Source organism: Strigops habroptila, chromosome 15 (genome assembly GCF_004027225.2).
Source record: "Strigops habroptila isolate Jane chromosome 15, bStrHab1.2.pri, whole genome shotgun sequence".
NCBI classification, from domain to species: domain Eukaryota; kingdom Metazoa; phylum Chordata; class Aves; order Psittaciformes; family Psittacidae; genus Strigops; species Strigops habroptila.
Window position 1 is genome coordinate 8,253,734 of NC_044291.2, and position 25,897 is coordinate 8,279,630.

General features: G+C 51.4%; 2 protein-coding genes across 4 annotated transcripts in view; one reads left to right on the forward strand and one right to left on the reverse strand.

Annotated features, from left to right (window-relative positions):
• ASTN2 (astrotactin 2) overlaps positions 1 to 25,897 on the forward strand; it is a 351,114-nt gene that overhangs the window by 226,230 nt on the left and 98,987 nt on the right. For all 3 annotated transcript variants that reach the window (XM_030507189.1, XM_030507188.1, XM_030507190.1), the window contains 3 exons: positions 1,831 to 1,955; positions 2,369 to 2,473; positions 3,911 to 4,090. In XM_030507189.1, the coding sequence (XP_030363049.1) occupies positions 1,831 to 1,955; positions 2,369 to 2,473; positions 3,911 to 4,090 (410 nt within the window). The remainder of the gene's footprint in view (positions 1 to 1,830; positions 1,956 to 2,368; positions 2,474 to 3,910; positions 4,091 to 25,897) is intronic.
• Positions 10,244 to 17,877, reverse strand: TRIM32 (tripartite motif containing 32). The gene is made up of 2 exons (XM_030507191.1): positions 17,842 to 17,877; positions 10,244 to 15,385 (listed from the first exon to the last, which is right to left on the reverse strand). Exon 2 carries the CDS (start codon positions 15,318 to 15,320, stop codon positions 13,377 to 13,379), a length of 1,944 nt encoding a protein of 647 aa, XP_030363051.1. The 5' UTR covers positions 15,321 to 15,385; positions 17,842 to 17,877; the 3' UTR covers positions 10,244 to 13,376.

Sequence of the window (25,897 nt, forward strand, 5' to 3'; positions counted from 1 at the left end):
AGCTTTAAGGTCTCTTCCAACACAAACCAGTCTGGGATTCTATAAGCCCAGCTCAGGCGCAGCGACAGCCGCTCTGTGGCCTCGTGGCATGGGTGGGTGTTTGTGAGATGGTCCAGGTGGGTTTGTATAGGGGGAGAAGAAGGAGATGCTGCTGCTTTGCATCTTCTCCACCCCGTGCTTGTGTTCAGGGCACTGGGTTCACCGAGTCTCTGGCATCTGCTTCTCCAGAGCTGTGGGAATTGGTAGCACTGACACTCTTCTCACTTTTCTGCTGAGGCAGAGCAACAGGGACATGGACATGTTCCTTCCCGTGTTCCCTGCTGACTCGCCTAGCTTTGCAGCCCCTCTTCCCAGTACCCACACCTCCTGGCTCCATAGTGACTGCAGCTCCCCATTCGCATTGTTAAGACAGCAAAAAGCTCAGAACAGCAAAGCACTGCTCCACCACAGGGATCCTGCCCCTGGTATGATCAATGGGAGACGTGCGAGCATGTGTGTGAGCGAGAGGCTTTTCCCCTCAGATAAATAGACCACTTTTTCTCTGGCGGTACCTGAAGTGAAGCTTCTGAGATGCAGCTTTGAGATGGGGGTGCAGCATGACAGCAGGCTGCTGCCTGATGCGTCCCACTCGTGTCCCCACTTGCAGCTCATTGTCACAGTGCTCCTCGCCCACCTCAGTGCTGGAGCATCCTCCAGCTGGTTGTGTGGGGCTACAGCCTCCTGCTCACCACTGGTCCAGGATGCATGGGCCATATCCTGGCTCTGGAGCCAGCAAGTGCTCCACCAACTCAGCATCTCACTGCAGTGGTGGCCAAGGTGTCCCCACATGCGAGATGACGATGGAGCATCCCCCCCATGGATGGGCTTTGGGGAATAAAACCAGGGAAAGGGAACGAAACCCGGAGCTGGTTAGAGGAAAATCTATTCATAACAATGCAGCTGGGGCAGGCAGTGCCAGCCTGAGCCTCCCGCAGCTCCTGGCGCTGACCTGATTTTGCAGGAACCTCCCTTTTCCCTGCTCCGCTGCCCTTTTGTCTCTGCTCCCAGAGGACACGGAGCCTCCTGGCCTATATTTTGGCTCTAAGATCAATATTTAAGCTTCCCCCTCCCGTTCCCTTTGCGCAAGCGTCAGGCATTTCGCTTGCCGCGGGAGTCTTGTCTCCCAGAGACCTGTCTGTTCACCAGTTCAAATCATTTCCCCGCTATCGTTGTTCTAGAAAAAATTCATTAGGGGCCTATTATACAATGTTATACCTGCCAAGGTTAGAAAAGATCCTGCGTGTGTGGTAAAATCGCACTGTGAGCTGCGCACGCTGGGTTTGGGGTTTTTTTGGTGTCTGTCTATAAATGAAGCTTTTCTTCCTTTTACTGAGTAAGTCATCTGAGGGCAGAGCCATTGATGGGGGATGCTGCTGCCTGGGATGGGGAGCTCCAGTGGGGCTTGCTCATGGTTCTGTAACGGGAAGATGCTGCCGGTGGTGGGAAAGGGCAGTTTTGGGGTGTCACAGTCATTCCTCTCTCCTCACTGCTCTCTGCCCCCTCTCACTTTGAAAACCTGAGCCAAAACCAGTGGCTGGGCGCGCAGGCTCAGAGCAGTCCCTTGTTGCAGATTGCTGATGGAGCCATGGTCCTTGGGGAGCTTATTAAGCGTCACCTTGGGGAGCTGCACAGCCAGGGGCTGCAAACCCCATCCTCTGTCAGGTCTCCTGCTTGGAGGAGATGTTCTTTGTCCTCCTGAGCCACCCATCCCCATGCCACTGGGGCGGCTCGGCCCCCCTGCCCGGCCATGGCCTGCATCGTTGCTTTGCAGTTGTCTTTTTCTCTCTGCAGGGAGAATAACTTCATCAAGGACTTTCCCCAGCTGGCCGATGGCCTCATGGTGATCCCGCTGCCCGTGGAGGAGCAGTGCCGTGGGGTCCTCTCTGAGCCTCTTCCCGACCTCCAGCTTCTCACCGGTACGAGCTACCCCCAGGCTCAGCCCCAACGGGGTGAGCGCAGGAGCAAGAACCCCTTTTCCTACCCCACATCCCAGTGTGGTCCCCGAGGGGCATCAGAACACCCAGTCTCAGGGTCCTTCATGGCATCCTTCCTGTGTGCCTGGCGCAGATGTAGTGTATGGGCTTGTGTGGATCTGCCTCAGCACAGCAAGGCAGCATCTCCATCCCTGGGAGATGCAGGCAGCCACAGCCATTGCGATGCTGGTCCTGCCAGCAGCCTGAGGACCCCACGGCATGACCACTGGAGGAGGTCACCATCCCTGCCCCTATCCCATTTCTCACCCCTGCATCATGTAGCAAAGCAATTCCTCAGTATCAGCATTAAGCATTTCTTGCAGCAGCAATGGCTGAGCATCACTCTTTCTTTGCAGGGGACATCAAGTATGACGAGGCAATGGGCTACCCCATGGTGCAGCACTGGCGGGTCAGGAGCAACCTCTACAGGGTGAAGCTCAGCTCCATCACCCTCTCTGCAGGTGAGGGTTTGAAGCTTGAAGCAGCAGGGAGATGTATGTCTGCATGGGTGGGTGGGAGGTGGTCTTCAGCCCCAAAGCACAGTCATGCCAAGCTTCTCACCAGCATTTCCCACCTCCAGGCTCTGCTTGGGCAGTAGCTCACACTACAGAGGTGAGCAGAGAGACTTTCCTCCTTTATACATGGGGGAAGCTGAGGCAGAAAGTTTGTGTGGCTCAGTCGGGGTCAGAGCCAGGATCAAGCTAATAAGCATCACTGCAGTGAGGATTCATGAGGGGGTGGCTCTGTATATGTGTATGTACAAAAAACAGAGAGTTCTTGAAAACATGTGGTTTCAAAAGGCCCCAAAGCGCTTGTAAATGTGGGTCATACAAAGCAGGGAGTCGCAGATGAAGAAGGGGGTGGGTGGGAGGATGCTGCAAACGTCAAAACATTTCACTTCCACGTTTTTATAGCTACACATTTTGTTCAGAAACACTGAAGCGTTTTGTTGCGACCTGAAATGTTTTGCCTTTTCATTTCAAAACAGCAGTTTTTTAATGTATATATATTTAAAATATCAACCTGTTTTTAAATGGAGAAAGAAAAAGAAGAGATTTAGTGCAGACAGGCCCAGAACAAAATCACCTGCTCGGAGCTGAAAAACATCTTTGGGTTCAGCTCAGAATGAATTCTTCTTGTTTTTTTTATTAAACTCATCTTCTCTTTCAATAACCCAAGGAACCAGCCAGCCCGATAACCTCATTTTGGTGCCTGTTATGACGTATTCTCTTGCAATATGTTTTCAGTTCCACCACTGAACCAAAACAATGATATCGGCCACCTCTAAATGATGCCCAGGTGCTGTGTAGTGGCCTCAATGATATTTCATCTCCATAGAGCAGCAAGGGTCCATGTTTTTGTCCCATGCCAGCCGTCCCCACTGTCTGCACGGGTGCTGTGGAGTCCCCTGACCCTCACATTGGCATCAGCCCAGACCCTGTGTCCCTCTGGACTGTCTCCAGCTTTCCTAAAGGTAGTTATTGGTTGTACAGGGTGTTTACTCTGGAGATGTGGTGCAAACTGTAATAAATTCATCCTTACACCAGGAGAATGTCTGGCAAAGGCCAAGTACATCCTCTAGGGAGAGTACCAGTGATGTGCTGGTGGCCCAAAGAAGAGGATGGAGCTGGCAGGAGGATGTGTGTGTGCACACACGTGTTCACATCCTGTAAAGGGATTTGAGAAATTGCCTAGGGAAAGGGATAGTAGAAGGATGCCAGAGCTGAGGGTAAAGAGCAGGTCGTGGATTCCAAAGGATCATGTAGAGCATGGAGGCAAGAGAGGAGGAACTGTGCTTTGCCCCACGTGGGGACTTGCATGGCTCAAGCGGGGAATCTCAGGGTCTCCTTCCAGCTCTGCCTGGCCAACCTGCTGACTCCCTGCCTCCCTCCCAACAGGCTTTGCCAACATCCTGAAGATCCTGAACAAGGAGAGCAGCCGAGAGGAGCTGCTCTCCTTCATCCAGCAGTTTGGCTCCCACTACATCGCGGAGGCTCTGTATGGCTCCGAGTTCAGCTGCACCATCCACTTCCCCAGCAAGAAGGTCCAGCAGCAGCTCTGGCTCCAGTACCAGAAAGGTGAGGAGCGCAGTGGGGATGGGCAAGGATACCAATGTTGATTGTCGTTCCTGCTGTTTTCCATCCATCACCCCCTTTCCCCTGTGCATACACCATCACCACGCTGGTTAGTGGGCACAGATAGGAACCTTGTACCAAACTAAGCGCCCAGCAGAAGGAGATGATGGCACAAGTCCATGGGCAGCATCTCAGAGCCAGGTAAACCTATCCTGCCTGCTCCTGCCCCCCAGCTCCATCCTTCCCTGGGTGACCCACTTCACCACATGTCCCCCGCACACTGGGGGTGCTCAGGGAGGGGTGATGGAGATGTGGCATAATTGAGCTGTCTCAGAATGGCTTCATTTTATTGCTTGTGACAATGACAGCCTTTAAGGAAGTGCATTAAATCAATAGCATACTCGTTGTGCCACACCATAAATAACGAGACACATCATTAAACAGGGCAATAAACTTCAGGATTTTGAAGTAATACAATTAGGTTATGTTTATAAAAACTCCCTTATTGCCATAGCCTTCCATTTGCCAAGTCATATCTCTCCTCCAGGGAGCGGGGTATATTCCCTGGGCCTGATAGTTTTCCATTGAAAAACATCTGTGGTGTTTTGTATGTGTAAGGGCTGATGGTGGTGGAGGTCATCAAAGCACTTGTGTCATACCCATGAGAGTGGCCTTGGTTTGTGGAAGCCAGCGGACAGAGATGTGCTCCCACTCGCCGCCTCCATCACTTTCTGCTCATTTTGTTCTCTCCGTATTCCCAGCACAGCTCATCTTGGAAGCATATTTATAACAGCCTGTACTTGTTTGTTTGGGTTTTAAATAGTGATAAATGAAGTTTGCCATAGCAATGCCCCTGTTTAGCAGCAGAAAGCAGCATGGAGGTGTGTTGTTTAGGTACTCGTGCTGCTGTTGAGCATTCGGGAGCACTCCCTGCAATCCCTGGGTAAACATGTCAGTGGGAAGCAGACCCGGAGTGGCTCCATGGTCCCAGCACTGTCACTGCAGATGCAGTAATTCTCCTTTTTAGTCCATGGTATGTGGCTGGCCGAGGCAGGCTCCCTCGCTCCTGCATGGAGTTGTGCCTGCCCCGTGCTGCTTGCACAGCTGTCCCATGTGCTGGGGGCACCCGGAGCATCATTCCCTACCACCAAAGCACCCGTGGAACCCCGGGGGGTTTGCATGCAATGCCTGGACATAAGCATTTAATTTCTGACTGTGCAGCAGTTGGATGTTTGGCTCCAACTTTGTTCTTTTTCTGTGGCTCTGTCTGTGGCTTCGGTAGCCGGTTGGGGTTGGTGAGGTTGAACTTCATGGCTGTCGGTACTGCAGAAGGGACCAGTGTTGTACTCAGCTCTTTGATGGCCAGAAAATACTCTTGGAAGGATATCGAGGATGTTCAGGGCTTTTACTGATACAATGAGAGATCGGTTCTATGGACAGAGGGGAGATTGAGATGAGCTCTTAGGTAGAAGCTCTTCCCTGTGAGGGTGCTGAGGTGCCGGCACAGGGTGCCCAGAGGAGCTGTGGCTGCCCCATCCCTGGCAGTGTTCAAGGCCAGGTTGGACACAGGGGCTTGGAGCAACCTGCTCTAGTGGAAGGTGTCCCTGTCAGTGGCAGGGGGTTGGGGCTGGATGAACTTTAAGGTCCCTTCAACCCAAACCAGTCTGGGGTTCTGTGACAGAGAAGTGTCACAGGAAACCCAGTGCTCTTTCCTGGAGAGACCCCCCGTTAGCTAAGAGGAAGAGCTTGCCATTTATGGTAGACAGAATTGATTCCCAGCTCCTCCACTGGTTTACACTCATTTTGCCAGTGACATAAGGAGGACCGGAATAAATAGCTCCAGCTAGACAGTTCTGGATGCCTTCTCCACTCAGAAACAGCTCTGGCCTGCCGGGCTCCCTGCTGCTAGCCAGCCCATTTCCGAACCGCTCAGAGAGCACACATATGCATCATCTCTAATAAATACGAAACCAAGGCTGGCATAGCTGCAATTTGTTAGTGAACAAAGCAGGTCAGAAGAGGAGGAGGGAGAGAGGAGTCCTGAGCTAATTGGAAAGGCACCAAATAGGATAAAAATGTACATTGCAGCTTGTCTGCAGCACCACAGAGAATAATGTTAATATTTTAATCAGGTTCATCAATCACGGGGCAGCCTCAGGAGCCAGTAAAGCCACAGTCTCTGTGTCGAGCCCTAATTGAAAACATGGGCTCAAAGAGGAGACCACATGCTGGCAGCCCGGCTCCTTGTAAAGCTCTGGCTCTCTGCCGAGGCTGGAGCAGCCGGAATGCCGCCCTCACAGCCAGCACAGGAGCCTGGGGTGTGGGTTGGTGTCTGCAGAGCGCTTCCTTCAGCCAAGCAGAGGAGAAAGGGGTCAGGATTTCACAGGGGCAGCAGAAAGTTGGTGCTGTCTTGCTGCCTGGACCCAGCGCCTGTCCCAGCGATGGGCAGGCTCTTCTGCATGTAGACATGTACAATGTTCGCCTTCTTCCTGCAAGTAGATAAGGTGTGTGCAGGGGAGCGAGCTGCCTGCCCTTGTTCCTATGGATTTTCAGGAGTAAATCCTGCAAATGAGAGAGCCAGAGGGGCACAGAAGCATGGCTGCAGCACACTGAGCACTGCACTCCCTTCATGCAAACATCCCCCAGTGTTAGCTCATGAGCAGACCAGCCCAAACCCCAATTTTACTTCATGCAGAGTGATTAAAAGCCCATTGCTGGGGCTGATTCCTCTGTCTCTGTGCAGCCAAGCAATGCTTTGACTCATCAGAGTGGCCTCTGAGCAGGGACCTTGAGATCGACCTGGCCATTGATCTGTGCCACGGGAGCCCACATCAGTTTTCTCCCCTGTCGAAGCCAGTATTTAACGCTGATGGTGCCTCATTAAGCTCACACCAATTGTGTGAGCATCTTCCTTTGGCAGCTGGGGCAAACGTGATGCCCTTGGCCACCTCCTGTTGTGTGTAAGAATGTGCTGGGTCTGGCTGGGATGGAGTGAACTGGCTTTGTCGCAGCCCCTGTGGTGCTGTGCTTTGGATTTGAGGCTAAACCAGTGTTGATAACACCCCAGCGTGTTGGCTGCTGCTTCTGAGCAGTGCTTGCATAGCATCCAGGCTTCCTCTGTGTCCCCACAGGGAGGAGGATGTGGTGGGCAAGATGTTGAGAGAGGACAGAGCCAGGACTGCTGGCCCAAACTGGGCTATTTCACACCACATAACGCCATGCTCATTGAGGAAACTGGAGGTAGAAGCTGGGAATCACCCCACCACAAAGACACTCACAGAATATACAGGAGGAAAGAGAGTGATCCCTCTATCTGGAAAACCCTCCTGCCAGGGACCACTTCATTCACTCATAAGGGTTTATCAGAGACCTGGCTGCTCGGTGGCCCCTTGGTCTGACTGGACGAGGAAGAAGAGGAAAGCTTGGTTAGGGAAAGGGAATTGCTGCTCCAAGAGCAAGATCTGACAGCTCCAGTGGGATTTCCCCACAAGCTGTTCTAGCTTGCTTGTTCCCAATGGAGAAGCCCAGCTGGGGAGCAGGGAGGGATGCTGATGGGCTGGGGATGTTCTCTGTATGGGTGGAGGAGATTTGGAGGGTTTCACTCCCCAGCTGTTACGTTGTTCAGGTCTGCAGTGAGTGAAATGCTTTCCTTGCATTTGCTAGATAGAGTTTCCTTGGCTGAGGTTACCTGGGCAAGTTGGGTGCTCACCAAGCTTTGAAAGTGACTGTTGCAGATGTGAAAGATGTTCCTTCTCAGTAATAGATCATTTATCAAAACAGTCCATGGGGGGGCTGAATGACACCACATTCCGTAAAGCTTTCTGCCCACCCACCTCCCTTCCTTCTTGTCTCTTGGACCATACGTTGTTGATTGCGTTTACCTTTCAGAGGTTAAAGTTTTCATGCTTTCTTGTGGACTTAGCAATTTAGACAAAAGATCTTCATAAAATACAAGCCATATTAAGGATACAGCCTCGAGCTCTGCTAGAATAGCTGTCTATATTCTTCTGTGCCAGGGTCTGTGGATCCCTTCTGTCCTCTCAAGGTCTCATTCATCTCCCTTCAGGTCTGATAGTGCCATAACACAATTAAAATGGAACTAGTCCGTGGGGGGAACCTGTAGTTTTCATTTCCTAGAAGCAATCAGGTGCATTAAGAAAGCTGTAAGGCAAGCTTTGCATCTATTAAAGGAGTGTCATGGTTTAAGCTCAGCCGCAACTAAGTACCGCACTCATTCCCCTAAACCCTCCCTGGTGGGATGGTGGGGGGGAGAATTGTGAAAAGGTAAAACCTGTGAGTTGAGATAAGAACAGTTTAATAATTGAAATAAAGTTAATAATAATAGAACAGGGAAAAGAGCGAGAGGACTAAAACCCAAGACAGACAAGTGATGCACAATACAATTGCTCACCACCCACTGACTGATACCTAGCCCGTCCTGAGCAGTGATGGGTGTCTCCTGGCCAACTTCCCCCCGTTTCTGTCCTGAGCACCATGTTCTGTGGTATGGAACATCCCTCTGGCTAGTTTGGATTGGGTGTCCTGCTCCCTCACAGCTTCTCGTGCCCCTCCTCACTGACAGAGCATGAGAGACGAACAGTCCTTGCTTAGAGTCAGTGCTACTGAGCAACAACTAAACATCAGTGTGTTATCAGCATTACTCAGACTAAAGCCAAAACACAGCACTGCACCAGCTACTAGAGAGAGACTTAACCCTATCCCAGCCAAAACCAGGACAAGGAGATAGTGGCTTTCCCTTATACCCTCTTGCTCAGAAACAATGCGTATAGAATTTCCCTGTCCTTGAGATCCTATAAACATTCACTCCATTACCTTTGTAACAATCTTGCTTGCGGTCTATGTCATTATATGTATTTCAAATCCTCAGATTCTGACATTTTGTTCGAAGGAGGAAAAAACAATCTCACTCGTTGCCGTGAAATTTCATTTAGTTTAAAATATGTCTGTTCAATGACCTTACGCACCGCCCACTGTAATCCAGAATTGCCAGGCAAGTCGAGTAATTAGTTGTGCAGAATGAAATAACTTTAAATCCTCGCATCGAGTAATGACCCAGAAAAATCACTTAAGCTACACAATAGAAAAGACTCAAAACATCTGGCTTTAGTTTTACTTCCATAGCTCTGCCCCCTTTGATTAAGAACCAGGCTCTCCCCCCATCCCTTCAGAGACCCTGGCTGTTGGTTGCTGCTCAGAACACATGTTTGCAGCTTAGTTGCTGCTACCCTAAGAAACAATAACATCTCATAAACCAGCACCTGCACGGCAGTTGTTCTGCAAGCACCGTGTGTGTTTGATAAACCAGCAACTGGTGTCTGCTTAAAGAGCTGCTTCACATCACCCGAGATGAGCCCCAGCAATAAAATCCTTCACCCAGCACAGCAAACCCAGCTGGGTAGTGGGACCAGCGGAGAACCTGCACGTGCTGCTGATGGACCATTTGAATGCTGAGTAGCAAATTGCTTAGTTCTCCTTTGCTCCACCTAAATACACTGCTTCTGATAGGGTTTTTTTGCAGCATTTATCAAAAGTAGCCAGAATAATAGGTAAACCCTCCCAGCAGCCCTTCTACATGTAGATGTGGCTCTTGGGGATATGGTTTAGAGGTGCACTTGGCAGTGCTGGGTTAACAGTTGGATTCAATGACCTTAAAGGTCTTTTCCAACCTAAACGATTCTATGATTCTACCAGCCCCAGCAAATGTGTCACCTCTCCAGCAGGGCAGAGCTGAGCCAGAAAGCCCCTCGATGGTGGGGATGATGAAGGATGTGGGTGAGGAAGCTTTCAGCCAGGCTTCCACCTCCTGTTACGGAGCATTTAGTGCCAGTGAATTTGGACCAGCCCTTTAAAATATCAGGTATCACGTGCAGTGAAAAGATATTGCCCTTGTGGGAGTATCAGCATGAATTAAGGTAGAAACTCCAGTATTTGTTTATGAGGTGGGTAGGGAAGCGTCAGATAAAGTTACATGAGGCCTGCCAAGGAGATCAGATTTATCCTCCTAACCCGATGGCATAAAAGGAGTCTCGTAGCCATTGTGTTCCCAAGTTGAATTCCCAGTGGCTGTAAAACCCAATCTGCCACCAAAGGGAGGAGATAAAGTGTTTTTAATAAGAAAACGAGCCGTTCGCAATGCGCTTTTAATTGGATCAATTTCTCCTTTATTACACAATCTTTAAAGCCCAAACACATACGTAGGACCAGACAAGCTCTTTCTCCAGGTAGAAAGCAGAAGCCAAACTATTTCTATCACGATCCTTAATGACTCCAGTTCATCTTGTTTGGCAAATGATCACAACACTGGAGGGGAGGGAACCATGGTGAGAAACACAGCTCTGCAAAATCACCTCGCAGTCACCGTCATGTTCTAGCAGGGGATGTGTGTACCCTGGGTGAGGGACAACAGGTTTGCAGGTTCTCTTTTTACCCGTTTTCTGCCTGAAAGCCAAGAGCAGACAAAGAGCTGCAGGCGCCACACAGCACCCCGAGGTGCCGATCGCAGTGTCCTGCCCCAGCAGTGCCTCGCAGGGTGGTGTGATTTTTCTTGGATCTCTGAGTGAGAAACAGATGACAGACGCTTTCTTTGAACTGTGTAACCAGGAACAGGCTGGAGGAACCAACTGCTCAGTTTACTGGACCAGCTTTTATGTCCCTTCAAGCACTCCAGGAGATGTTATTGCTGGTAGTGTGATGTTTATTGCAAAAAAAAAAGGCTTAAATAGATCCGTGCGAACAGAAAATGACAGAGGTACATATTAGCATAGATAATATTGCTTCAATTATTCAGGTCCATTGTAGCTTCCTGCTTGGAGCAGGTCTTGGAAACAGGAGAAATGTTGAAAAGAGATCAGTAGGAGAGGAGCTGCTATTGCTGTAACACTGGAAAAAACGCCTTGAGTTACAACATAATTAACTGCAGAAAGGCCTGGTAATAGTTGTCATCTCCCCAAAACATACACGCAAGGTGAGATCAGCTCCCCAAATTGCTGTAGCATACCTCAGGCAACTGCCCCTCCCACCCAAAAAAGAGAAGCAGAGAATGCAAATACTGACGTGCAAGTTGGCAGCTTCAGCAAACACAGGAGCAGCGCAGCAGGGAAGGGGGGTTATCATAGAATCATTATAGAATCATAGAATGGTTTGTGTTGGAAGGGACCTTAAAGCTCCTCCAGTTCCAACCCCCTGCCACGGGCAGGGACACCTTCCACTAGAGCAGGTTGCTCCAAGCCCCTGTGTCCAACCTGGCCTTGAACACTGCCAGGGATGGGGCAGCCACAGCTTCTCTGGGCACCCTGTGCCTCAGCACCCTCACAGGGAAGAGCTTCTCCCTAAGGCCTAATCTCAATCTCCCCTATTTAAAACCATTCCCCCTTGTCCTATCCCTGTAGTGCATGTAGGGTTTAGTTCCCGTGGGCTCTCTCAGCACCATCTCCCATGGGAGTGTCTTAGCTCCTGCTCCCTTCTCCCCAACCTCCTTCCATCGTGAGAGATAGTGAGAGACACTGGAAGATTCCCAGATGGAGGGGCATCTCCATCACACAACCGGGTGTGTGTTGTGCTGGGTCTCTTCAGTGCTTCGGCTGAGCAGAACAGGGAGAGGAAAGAAAACAAAATCCCACCAAAATCTGCTCCCAGCACTTCTTCTGCAAACCTTGTTAACTGCCAAATAACAGGCTGGAGCTTGCAGTGGCTCTGAAGCTGATTTAACTTCACTGTTTCATTAGGAGAAAGTATATGGGCGCTTAAAAAAAAAATCACTTGTTGCATACATGTTGTAGCACAAGTAGCAAACAATTTGCTGTAGCATGGCAGCCACCATAAAATCGGCTTTTATATTGTCTGTCATGCCCCCAAATTTGCAACTACGTTGTTGATAGCAACAAATAAACACACTGCAGTGTAACTATTATCTGTGGCAGATTAACATGCTACCACTGTGCCCTATTTAAATGCATCTTTCCTTCAATAAGCTATTCTGGGCAAGCAGCACCACACTGAGGTACACATTTATCAGCCAGGAGAGTAGCACTGTGGGGGCCTTGGTTCACACAGCTGCAGTTTTGTGCTTCATTTGGCCCAAAGCCGTGATGAACATGAACTCTGGAGCCTGCTGGTGCTGTAACAAAAGGTATGTGAGGAATGTTTTGCTGTGCAAGGGGAAAAAAAAAAGAGCAATGCATCAATGGATGTGGTTCCAAGTATTAAAGCAAGAAAACAGCCCCCCCCTCCCATCCTCATCTTGGCAGTGAGCAGCTTGCAGGTACAAAGTGCAGATGAGTGGAAGCCTATTGCTAAATGGAAGAGTCTGGAATGCAGAATAATGAAGTGCAGGTGAAGGTACAATATGTTACATTGAATCTCATTTACTACAGTCTTATTCCCCCAGCCCTTCCCCCACCCCCCAATAAAGCTATAGATACCAGGCATACCTTCCAAAGCCAGTTTCCAGGATACATTTAATAATAAAACAGTAAATATCAACCATAGGTTCCCTCCCCCCTTATATTTTTTCCTCCAACCCCCTCCCTTTTTCCCCCCTTCTACCTAACAGAACTCTCAGTAGTAATAAAAACCCTGTTGCCATCAGAGAGGGCAGTTCTGAGGCTCAGCTCAGGCTCCCACGATTCCCCAGTACTCACTTGACATTGAACAGACACGGTTCACCAACAGCACTACAGGGGTGCTCTCCTGAATACCCAAAAACCAGAGAGAGAAACCCCTCTCTCGCCAGTCTGAAAGCACAGCTCCATCTCCACGCAGTTTAAGAGGGCTGTTTCAGTTGATGCAGTGCTGCAAGCAGAAATTGCTTTCCCGAGTAGCTGCCCAGACAACTGTTACCCAGTTCCTTGCGAGTTCCACAGCGAGGATTGCCTCTCTGGTTCTCTAAGGGAAGGTGATTTAGAGCAGTCAGTGTTTATGGCACAAAGATACAACGGTCGAAGCTGGAAATGTAGGCGACGTGGCGGAAGGAGGTGAGAAGGTTTATGGAGTGACCAGTCGTTTAAACAAGGAACCAATACTCCAGGATGGATCCTTTCCCTTGGCACTTGTTCTTTTTCACTGTATGGATTTTATATTGAAAAACAACAAAAAAAAGAAGAATAAAAAGCAGACCACCACCACATAAGCTATTTTGTTTCTAAACACAAAACACAACGGCCTCTACGTTGACTCCCCTTTGGTTATGGCACCATCTTCCTGAATGCTCGACACTGGTTCCTGCCAGATTGTAATGAGGCTGGAAGAATCTCTGCTTAGAGACATGCCTTTAAGGGGTGGAATATCTTCTCAGGTGGTAACTGTAGATCTTAATGCAATGATCCCAACAGTCCAGCACCAGCAGCTGCCCTTTGGGAGTAATGGCAATACCAACTGGGCAGATGAGTCCTTCTCGGATTAAGATGTTATAGCCTCCTCCTTTAGGAAAATGCAGGATTTCTTTACGGCTGCTGTCAGCAACAATGAGGTCTCCCCTGGCATCCACACACATCCCAGCAATGCACCTGAAATCCTCATTCTCAGAGAAGAAGTGGCTAATCTGGCGTCCCAGCTGCCCGTCTGGGCCGACAGAGCCGATCGAAAAGCCTCCTTCTAAATGGTGCTCGTACTGCCGGTTCTCCAGGTTAAGCCCCAGCCCCTGGGTGAAGTATATGGTCCCTTCAGCATCGCAGGTGACAAACTTGGGGCGCACTGCACTACATAAGCAACTGTACTTCACTACCCCCACGCCACGGTCCACTGTGAAACACCAGAGTTTGCCTCCTTCCACATCAGTCACTACGAACTGCCCCGAAGGCAGAGCAGCGATGCCCCAGGGCTTGCTTAGCTGGCTCCGGTGACACGCCACGCAATGGCCATCCATGGTGTAGACCTTGACAGAGTTATCGTAGCTGTCAGTCACTCCTATCAGGCCGTGGCAGTTCATGGTGACAGAAAGGGGGGTCAAATTGGGTAAGTCTGCTCCGAGGAAACTCAAGACAAAGCTGTCGATACCGCTGGGGCTCCGGCGAATCTCCTTGAGGAAGCCCTTGCGGGTAAAAACCTGGATTCGGAAGTTGCCTCTGTCTGCCACAAGCACCTCGCCCTGCAGGGTGACGTGTAGGCTGACAGGGAGGTTAAACATCCCTGGCAGGCTGCCCTTGGAGCCCATCTTCCTGATGAAGTGACACTGCTGGATGCTTGTGGCTGCTTCAGGCATCCTTGGCTTGGCTGGGGAGGAACTGGGTGTGCAGCTGGGCTCCTCTTGCACCAAGTCAGGCTCCCTGAACGATGCCGATGAGGATGCTGCAGTTTCCATGAGGGATTCCTCCACGTTAACAGTGCGGGGTTTCTTCACCACCTGCCCAATCTGCAGTGGTCCCACGTGGCTCACCTTCAGGAGTTCAACCTCTTGAAGAGTCAGCTCCCTCGGAAGACTGTTTGTCAGTTCTGGTTCTTCCTCATCTGCTGCCTCCTCCAAGAGAGCTATATCTCCCTGCTTGATTTTGGCAAGGAAATAGTCACAGCGAGATATTATCTGCACTTCTGCTAAGTTCAGCAGATAAGCTTGCTCCTCCATGACCTGATTATTTACCTTCTCCACTTCTGACAATGAGCTGGTGAAGAACTTGCGTGACCTGGCCAGTTCCTCCTGGATCTTGCGCTCTTCTTTGCTGTAATCTTGCAGGACTGCTTTGTATCTAGATTGCAGGTCTCTTGAAACACCCTCCAGAGATGCTTTTCTTTTCTGCAGATCACCCATGAGCTCCCGAAGTCTGGCAAGCCTCGTCCCAAATTCCCTCCTACGCTCTTCAGCAGCCTCTTTGATAGCAACAACTCTATGTCCTTGAGGCATGTGTGATGACTCCTTGCAGGGCTCACACAAAACCAAGCTACAGCTCTTGCAGAAGTGTCTTGGCAACCTTCTCCCACAGACCTTGCACATGAGAAGACCCACTGCTTCGCCCAGTCCAGTGGTGTCTATGATTTTCAGCACAGTAAGGTTGTCGGTCAGCTGAGCTAAGCTTGTGATCCGTGTGATTTTGCTGCAGAAGGGGCACCGGATCCCATTAATGCTGTTTGCCAGGAGCTTCTCCAAGCACTGTTTGCAGATGGTGTGCCCGCAGTGTAAGAGCTTGGGTCTCAGGTGCTCCTCAGTGAAGGACTCCATGCAAATGGGGCACTCCAGGACCTCTCGGAGTGCATCTGAGTTGAGATGAGGGGCGGCAGCCATGGCTCTCCAAGGCAGCTTTACGCAGTGCAAAGTCTTCTTGCATTTATTCCAAAGGTGCTCTGATTCTGTCCAGAGAGAAAAAAAGGAAATGTGATTTATGTCACCAGTTACACATGCAATTTATTTCTGATTTATCACCCAACCCTGGAAAAAAAGCAGCCCAGTTAGCACTGCCACCTTTGGAAAGGATGAATTAGTCATAGCTAATCTCAGAGTAGGCAAGTTCCAAACCTAACTTGCAGCTCCTGGTGTGATGAACTATTCACTTGCAAAATTTCTAAGTAGAACAGAAAGAAGTGTTAACGGCAGCAATAAGGAAGCCCAATAGATATTGATGACTGAATCATCTCCTCATGGTGCCCATCTCCTGCTGCCAAACCTCCGAGTTTCCATAATTTACTGAAACCCAGGGAGATTAAACCAAGCATTCAGAATGCTGCGCATCCAGAGAGGAACCAGATGGTGCAACGCTCGAGGACATTAATTTATCACCTCTGGAGACCTGCATTCAGATGTGACATCAGGAACTAACAAAACAAATGTGGTTGGTTTACTCTTTTTTTTTTTTTGCTTTTCTAGATAGCCAAAATAAATTCTCAAGGCTTCACAGAGTTGCCAGCAAGTTAAACTAGGAGGAATGATTTGTCAGCTTCCACTTGTTCTGGGAATGACTGTACATACTGAAAACACACAGTGAAGATTTGATGCCACTGTTATTCCTTAACCTCTGCCACGCAGCATCATGCTCCAGCATGCCAATTAAACACGGCTCCACGTGGAATAGCAGGAATTAGCACTAATGGAGCTAACAGAGGACTCCAAACATTTGTTAACACACACCCCAAGCGCTCGCTGTTAGTTCTTGAACTTAGCTTAGCTGCATAGAATGTCTCCTGATTTCAGCCTCGCAGCATTGACCTCATTCTTGCCTTCTGGTTCAGTTTTCCAGCACTCTGGTTGCCATTCAGCTTCCATCCAGGTTTCTCCACCCTCACATCCCTCCCAGCAGGGAGCAGATCTCGCTGAAGCAGCCATTCAAAAGGAACAGAACCGGGATCCCATCATTAAGTTGTTATTCAGGAGACTGGGTTTCAATAGCTCTGCATGGCTTAGCTATTAAAAGAAATGGGGAAGAAAACGTTTCTTGTAGGGGGAGGGAAGGGGAAGGAAGGAGTTAGTGTTTAAAATGAAGAGATGGTCACAGAGGGATGTGGACAGACAGCTTGTCCTGAACCATGGCTGCATGCACACAGCGTTCTTGCTTCCCTGCTGTGGGTTTGCCAGCTTCGTCCTTGGGAGCATTTCCAACAGAAAAGTTCCGTTTCCCATTTGCTCAAGTGGAAGGCGGAAACTGCAATGAAGTTCTTTATGTTCATGCAGAGAGTTACAAAAATCATTTTAATCTCTCAGCTCACAGTCCTTCAAAGCCGGTGTTTCAGGAGGGCATTCAGTGGTGCAGCAGATCTGATCCTTGGCTCGATGGTGGCACAATGAGTACAGGAGCAGGGACACTCTTGGCAGTTGCTGCCACCGAATGCTCTTCCCTTTTCTTCCTGGCTCCTATCTCAGCTGGGGAAGCAGAAGCCTGGGCACTGTAGATCAGAAACCATCCTCTGAGGGGAGGAATCTGCATTTTAAAACTGAAACACAGGGTACCTGCTCCATTATTCTTATTCTCCTTGGAAATAAGTCAGAAGACTTGCTTAGGGGAGCATGAGGGAGCAGCACAGGCACCAGATACCAGGAATCACATAGAATACACGTGAAATACCTAAAAAACCTAGCTTTAAAACAACTATTCTCATTGAAGAATCAACAGCAGAGAGAATTTTATTTAGTTTTAAGTTGGGTTTGTAGGAAGACGATTCGTCCAAGATTCCTTCTATACATAACCACTTTTCCTTGGAATGCCAGCACGCGCCTCGGCAGCGTGAGGTTAATTTTACCGCACTTTCTCTTGTGCCTCGATGGAAGTTTCCTTGTCAGCGAGTTGTTCTTGTGTGTCCACTGACGCGCAGCAGGGACTGGGGGCAGCCTCAGCCCTGGGTCGGGCTATAAACTGGGTGCTTTAGGTGATGAGATAGACACAGAGAGCTTTCCTGCTGTGGTTTCTCTCCTCCCTTTAGTTCTCAGTGTGCTGTGAGGCGCCCGGTACCGCCTGGAACTGATCGCCGGGGTCATTCACACGTTAACACGCTCGGGTTCAGCGGCGGGATGTGCCCTGGGGGCTCTGCCCCAGCACTCAGGCGCTGGTCGGGGGTCCCCCCCTCAGCACCTCAGGGCCGCAGTGCTGCCAGCGGAACCGGCCGCAGGGCCCACCCGCGACCTCCCCACCCCAGCCCCACCGCGGCCTCCAGTAAGGGTTCGGCGGGGCGGACCCACCCCGCGGCCCGGGGCACCGCACGGAGGGGTTTTGGGGGGGGGGTGGGTGTGGGGGGGGGGGTCCCTCCCGCCGCGTCCCGCCCCGCCTGCAGGGGGCGCCCCCCGCGCCGCGCCGCGCCCCGCCCGGGGTGCTCCCTACCTGCCCCGCCGCTCCCGGGACGCGCGCGCGCGCGGCTGCCCGGCGTGCCCCGCGCTGACGTGACGCGCGCGCGGCGGGACGGGACGTAACGTAACGTAACGTACGCGGAGCACGATGGGAGGTGTAGTCCCGGGCGGCGGAGCGGAGCAGCGGTGGCCGAGGGGATAGCGGGAGGACAGCGGGGAGGAACGGGGGTATCCACCGGGCAGGGAGCTCGGGAGGGGCGGGCGGTGGGCCCGCAGGATGGGGCTGGGCCTGGGAGTGCTGCCGCCGCGGGCTGGAGTAAGGACCTGCCCGCACAGGGCGCTCCCGGCTCGGCCAAGCGCCCTCCTCCCGCTTGTGGTGTGGAGGGTCAGTAAAAGCAAACAAGGAAAGAGAAAGGTTGGATTTGATGAGCTTAAAGGTATTTTCCAAACTAACTAATTGTGTGAAACATGGTTTGTTACTGTATTTTCGTCAGGGACTGTAGCGATAGGACAAGGGGTGATGGGTTCAAGCTGAAACAGGGGAAGCTCAGGTTAGATATGAGGAAGAGGTTCTTCTCTGTGAGGGTGCTGAGGCGCTGGCACAGGGTACCCAGAGAAGCCGTGGCTGCCCCATCCCTGGCAGTGTTCAAGGCCAGGTTGGACACAGGGGCTTGGAGCAACCTGCTCTAGTGGAAGGTGTCCCTGCCCGGGGCAGGGGGTTGGAGCTGGATGAGCTTCAGGTCCTTTCCAACCCAAACCATTCTATGATTCTATGATTCACTGTTCTTGGTTTGTTCTGTGCTGGTTCCTGATGATCCAGCCCCTTCCCATCCTCTGCCCCGCGGCAGGGCCCTGAGCACGGGTCATGTGTTGTGTTGCCTGTTGAGATCTCGTCTCTTGGTCCATTCCCACTGTGATGGAGCAGCCTGTGGGCTCCCAAGACAAAGAGGCCTATTTTTAGGTTGAGAATAGCAAATGTAATCAGTTGATTTGGGTGAGGCACATAAATATTGTCAGTGACATAAACATTCTCATTGGCAGCTGTGGTTGGTTGTGTGAGGACTCGCTCAGGGCACGTCCTGCTTCATACTAATACCTTTCCTGCAGTGGTCCCGGTCCTGTGGTGGTGGTCGGTGGTTGATGCTGCTGCTGTGGCACACACAGGAAGCAATGGGGGAATCAAATGGGTTTGGGTTTGCCCTCGATCAGAGGAGAACTGGTGCTGCCTGGTCATTCGCCTCATCTGCTCACACCTGGTGGCAGCAAAGAGTGACATCTCCAGGAGTCATTCATCATAGAATCAGGCATTTCCCTCCTGCCTCTTCCATCCTCCTCCTCGTCCCTTCAGCCTTCATTTCTGCCCCCTGCCCATCAGTCAGGCTCTGTGCTGCCTGTGGGCTGGCAGCAGTGCTCGGAGGCAGGGGTTTAGCTCTGCTCTGGTGTTTCTTGGGGTCATGGTGGTGCAAGGGACACCAGTAACACGGGTCTTGTTCCAGCTCAGCTTCCACTTGGCCATCATGAGACCGCTTTATATATGGCAGAGCCCAGCTTTACTGTGACCAGTGGATCAGGGAATGTCAGGGCTTGGGGCTTTCCCTGTGGGAGCAGGGAAAAGCAAGGTCTGGGCAGGCAGGACCAGGGGAGCCGTGTCCTTCACACCCCGGTGCTGCCAGCAGCACTGCTGGTCCCAGCAGCACCCGGACAGTGTCCAGAATAGATTAGGAATTAGGGAATAGGAATTGGGAATTAGGGAGTGGAATGGGATAGGATGGACTAGATTAGAGCGGGATAGATTAGAGCGGGATGGAATGTGATAGATTAAAATGGAATAGAACAGAATGGAATAGAATGAAAGGGAATAGAATGGAATAGTGGCATAGAATGGAATGGGATGAACTAGACTAGACTAGAACAATTCAGCTGGAAAGGATTTACTTACATTCAAGCAGTGATCAGGAGCAGCAGGGATCAGCAACATGGGCAGCAGATGCAAACCTTGACCAGGGTTGCAAAAGAAAATGGATGAGATTTATGGTCTCTATTTCACGCTGTGCTTCAGGCCCTGAGCAGCAAACCTCAGCAGGACCCTCCAGCAGTGCCCTGGGAGTTGCAGTGCATGGGGAGGGGGCATAGGGCTCACTCCTGGTTCCTGGCATCACCAGGGGAATGTGCTTTCAGCCCCTGATGTATTTTCCATTGGATAAAAGTGGATGGAAGCACTGAGCCAGGGTGGATCTGGTGGATCTGTGAGGTCAGCCACACCTGGAAGTGAACAGTGTGAGGTAAAAATAACAGTAGGAATAAGGAAATGAGCTTTTAATGCATCTCGGGGTGGAAACAAAGGACCCTCTGGATTTAGCTGGAGGTGATAACAATGAGCTGATGATGCTACCCAGTGTGTACAGTACAGGGACCCTGTGCCATGAGGAGGAAGGATGGGGAGGCTGGGACCCCAGTCACCCTGACCCCCAGCAGGGTAGTGTGTCCCCAGGGGCTGCCCCACGCTGGTGGCCATCCATCCATCCATCCATGGGACATCTCAGCCATCCCATGGGAAGTGGGCATGAGGGTGCCTTGGAGCGGGGAGGGAGCCAGCTGCTGATACAGGGCTTACACAGCAGCCCATGGGGCCAGCAGCAGCGATTTGGGGGGTCCTAGAGCCATCCTTGTGGGGCTGTAGTGGCTCATAGGCAGGGGCATGAGCAGTGAGGTGCTGCCAAGGGTTGGATGAGCAGGGCAGGGCTTTGGTTGCTCTTCCAGGCAGCAGGGGCCATGCAGGGCCTTTGGTTCCTTTGGTGCAACAAGTTCACCAGCGATGCTGGCACCGTCCCCCTTTATAGGGGTTCATCAGTGGTCTCTAAAAGCTCTCCTGGCCTTTTTCTTTAATACCACAGGCTTGCAAGTCTGTAAATGCCTCACCTGAAGCTGAGGTTACTGCAGAGCCTGCTTGTCTGACCTGCAGAGGAAATGATCTGCCTTTGCATTCCCTCTGCTGGTACCTTCGGGATCACCCTGGCGCAGAGGGGCTCCCATGGGCACACAGGGGTCCTGTGGGCCACTGAGCCCCAAGCACCGTGGCACTGCTCACCAGCCACTGCTTGTGTTGGGGCTCTGAGAGTGTGCAGGGTTCTGCGTTTAATTGCGTTAGGTTAATCAGCAGGGAGAGGGGGGCAGAGGCAGGAAGGTGGTTGGGGCTCTCCGGACATAGGAGGGGGAGAAAAGTGGTCACAAACCATCACATTCAGGCGATCATCACTTGTGGGCACTCAGAGGTGTTATGGATTTGTGTTGCCAGCCTCATCATTCCGAGGATGAAGATCTCATGAAGGATGAGGTCCCATCGGAGGGGCTGTGGGGTGACGGCAGCACAGCGAGCCGTGGTGGTGATCTCCAGCCCGAGAGCCATCCTCCCGCGGTGCCACGAGAGGGCAGCAGGTCCTCACGGACCGCGGTGGCCACAACTGCCCCGCTGCCACGCATGGCAGGTCCCACGGCACCCCACTGCCACCCCACTGCCACCCCACTGCCACCCCACCAGCCGCTCGGGGGGCTCGGCCGAGGTGTCCCATGGACATACATCTGTGGGTGCTTATGAGCCTCAGCGTGCGCCCTTCTGGGGTCTGCGCAGGCTGTGGTCATGCCGTCACCCAGGCTTCCCATGCGGGATGCTGTGCCACGGGACAGTGGCATTCCCCAAATGATGGGTAGCAGTTCCTAGGTGAGCCCTCCATGGGACACGGCATTGGTGGTTTGGCACTGCCAGCCTGAGCTGCTGCTGCTACCTCATTTCCTGGGCAGCAGCAGGGGCTGGCACTGTGCTTCTTGCACCCATGGGTGCGTGTGTGGTAGAAGAGCACTGCTGCCCCCCCCCCAAACATTGCACCAGCACCTTCCTTGCAGCCCCAAGCACTGCTTTCGCATCACGGACAGCGGGCAGCATTAAATCCGTTCAGGCTCTTCACAGCCCTCGTGGTTACTGCACTGACAATATCTCACTGCAAGAGAAATTCCCAGGCAAACAGAACGATTGATTTTCTCTCTAAGTCCCTTCCGATGGATTTGCCAACAAATGGGGTATTATTCCACCAGGTAATAAACAGGCAGCCTGTGCCAGTGGATGTGTGTTGGCTGTAAATCCCCACTGCCCTGCCTGTGGTGGCACTAGGTCTGCCCAGCCAGAGGTGGACCAGAATTACCCCTTCCATGCATGGAGTGCAAAGCCCAGGTCCTAAATCAGGCCCAGCTGAGCAGCCTATGAGTGTTGGTGGGGTTAACCTGCTGAGCATGGAGGAATCCCCACCTGGGTCTATTCCTGACATTCCCCCTACAGCTTCAGCTGGAGAGCTTTCTCCTCTCCTTGTTCCAAGCTTTTTCTGCTGTTGAAGAGCTACCACATCCTACCCTTGATGTGGTGCATGCTTGTGGTAAGTGGAGTGATTCCCAGTTTTGGAATGACTTGGGATCTTCTGGAGGAGGTGCTGTATTAAAACGCTGGACCACTGGCAAACCCATCATCTTCTGGGAGCTCTTAAGACAAACTCCAGGGTGAAAGGATTAGGTGTTGTGCTGTTGTTATTGTTATCATAGTGGTGTTACGGTGCTTCCCTCTTGTCCAGGCACTAGGAGGTGCTACTGGAAGTATTTCCTCACATCTGCAACTGCTGCGTCCCGAGCAGGGACCCCTGCACAGGCAGTCACCTCATGCTGAGGGGTCATAAACCCTGATGGAGCCCAGAGACAAAGCCAGGCTGGTGAGCGACACCTCTGCACACGCTGCGCTGCTCATCCTCTCTTAGGCCAGGCTTGACACTTGGCAGAAGCTGTTACTTTACTTGTTGTGTTGTGCTGTTTTTGGTTGTTTTTTTCTCTCTTTCTTTTAAATACATATTTCAGACAAACAAACTAATAACTCCCACAAGTTGCCGTGATGCGTCTAACCACATCCGCGGCACCGTGCTTCCAAACAGATGTTGCCAGAGTCCAGCTGAGTCACCAGCGAAAGCATGTTCAGATGCAAGGGCTGATAAGGAAGCCCTCTATCCCCACTGCTGCTGCAGCTCCTGCAGCCAAGCCTCGTCCTCCTGACAGAACAGGACCTTTGGAGCACCCTAGCAGCAGTCACCTGCAAAGCCCTTCCCTAGGAGTGAAGCAGAGGTTTTGCAAGAGCAGCCTGAGCGCTTTGGGACATTGTCCAGTTCTGGATGGGGCTTGTGCAATGTGGACCTGAATGCTAAAGCTGGGGTTACTTAATCTGGACTGGGCCCAGCTTGCAGTGAAGGCAGCAGGAGGGTTTCTGTTGGCAGCTGGAGGTGGCAGCGCAATGGGATGTTGTAGGGTCTGGTCCTGATTCAATCCAATCCAATGGCAAAAACTTCCTTTGGCCTCACCAGAATAGGTTTGTGCTGCCCAGTTTTTGTTCCAGAAGCAGCCATTCAGCTGGGCCTCAGCACTGACGGGTGCTGTGCAGTGACTAGGTAAAAAAAAGCCAGACTGAGCCTCCAGGATACGTGGGGTTTCTCCAGTTCCCTGTGGGGGGAGTGGGCTGGCCCTTGAGCGCTCTCCTTGCAGGGAGGCAGCTGAGCGGGAAGCCAGAACTCAGAGGTAGGACAGGGGGAGATAGAAGGACCCAGATCCCTTCTCTTTGGGCTACAGTTGCGATGGCAGGTCTAGGAATAAAGGAGTGTTTTAGGGAAAATACCTCCCAGGTCTGAATAACCTCTCTCTGAGATGCTGTGAGTGGTGAGTGATGGGGGTGGGAAGAGAAGGAAGCACAGTCCCCATCAAGATCACCAGCTTTCACCCTGTCAGCAAGCAGATAAGGAGCACTTCTTCGTTGCTGCTTCCCCCTGGCTCTGGAGGAGCTGGATCACAAGCAGGGTGTGGAATTGGCACTCTCAGATGGGTTTTAGTAGCAGAAAGAGGGTGAATGTTTTGTTAGGATTGTACTTAAGCCCCCAAAGCTCGTTCCACAACAGCTACCAGGAACACTATCTAGTGCTGATGACTTCCAAGCACTTGTCTGGCTAAGAGCTGACAGCAAAACCCATCTCCCTCTGCTGAGCCACATCCTATTTCATCTTCCTCATTTGGTGTTGCACCCAGAGCCTTTTCAGTATAAGGGAACACTGCGGATCCCTTGCCAGCACACTGAACCGGTAAGCTCAGCTCCAGTAGCCCCTTACATCCCCAGGATGTAAGGATGCAAAGGCATCCTTTTCCCTGAAGTGACTGGGGCTTCAGCTGTTACAAAGAAGATTAATGCAGACAGACATTTCCACCTTACCTGTGCAGTCTGCTCTGCTGACAAGTCTTCCTCAAGTCACCAGGCTCCATGGTTAATCTTCTGTGGCTGAGTGTGTGGCTGTATGGAAAGGGAGCTGTGCTACTCACTTACTTTATTTGCAGACCTCTACACTTTGTGCAGCTCCATTTGATGACTGCTGCTCCCGAAATGCCTTTGCTCCAACTGGGTTTCCTTTAGGAGAAAGGGGGAACCATTGTTTTCATGCCAGTCCCTTTGGAGAGCTCTTGAAACCACCACCCCCAGCTACAGTGCCCTTTCCTGGGGTGCAGGATGTGTTGGACAAGCTCATGTTCATTTTCTTCTCTTGCTGAGGGGCCTGTGCTGTCAGGGTGGATGCTGAAGGATGGCTCTCCATGTGTAGCCCACTGTCTGCAGGGAAGCCATGCCCTCTGCTTCCCTACACTGAAGTGTCTGTTGGAGCACTGCTGCATGGTGCTTCTTCTGAGTTCCTGAATGGGGCAGCTCATGCAGACATTGAATCTAAGCTTCAGAAGGGGTGTCCTTTAGCACGGGGCAGAGCAGAGAGATGGAATTTAGAGGTTTATTTTGCTTCTCACTTGCCCCAGTTTGCTCCTTGCAAATAAAGACCATAACTGAGGAGGACCAAGGGAGGTTGCTCTTCCACCTTATTCATCCTGCTCCTTACTGCTTGTTTGCATTCAAAGAGCCCCAGAGCCCACAAGCCCTGCGTGCGCATACATTGAGTACCCTGTGCTTCAATACAGAGGATGGTGACGTGGAGGGAGAAGCACAGAGCAGGTAACTTGGAAGGGAGCCTCCAATGAGACATTCCCAGAATGATGCTGTAGGAGCTGGACCATGCTGCCCATCCAGCCTGGGCTGTCTCCAGGGCTTCTTCTAGGTGTTAGTGGAAGCCTGTGTGTGTGTGATTTGAACAATGATTGTCAGAAAGGCTGGAAACTGTGTGCCACATTTCCAGACAAGCCTTAGCTTAAGCTTAGGCTAAGCCATAGCCTGTGTTAAGGACACATCCAGACATCTGATGGTCTGAAATTCTTAGCTATAAAGCTATTCAGGAAGGAAGGTTTGATACCCTATTGCCAATCATGAGATAACTGAGTCCACTTTCTCTTCAGCTTTGTGTTCATGTTGTCCCTTACAGCATGGCTCCAAAACTTCCTTCCCCATGGAGGACCTCCGAAATCACTGCTTCAGCTCTGGTGAAGAAGCTCTGCAGCCCAGAAGTGCCACTGTCATCTCCTTTCTCTTCCACATGTAGTTCAGTAGCGATGTTAAAACCATATCACCCTTACCTAGAAGCAGGAAGAAGTCCATGGTATCACCTTGTAGCTTCCCTCTTTCTGAGCCACCCAGTTTATCACAGCTTCATGGTTTCCCCTTACAAGGCTTGAAACTGCCTGGAGCTGCTCTTCTAGAAAATGATCTCTCCAGGAACCAGCTCCAACTCTCATTTTCCACATCTGTGTACACCAGTGCCTCTAGATGTTGAGACATCTCCTCACAGTCTTGTTTTAATTTATCTTAGCAGCTGCCCCCCTTTTATTCCACTGGAAGATGGGTTGGTTGGAATTTGCTTATTCTGCCCATGACAGCTTTGATCCTGCACATAGAAGCGCTCCCTGTCAGCCAGGCAGCAGGGGAGGGCTGTCCCTAGCCTGGAGGCCTTCGGGAGTCATGAATGGATTCCTAATTGACCAGTGCCTTGCCAGATCAGCTGCATGTCACTGCGAGCCGAGGGCACTGAGACAATCCTTGTTCTTCTACAGCTTCTTCATGGGACTCAGATGTTGCTGCTGGAGGCAGC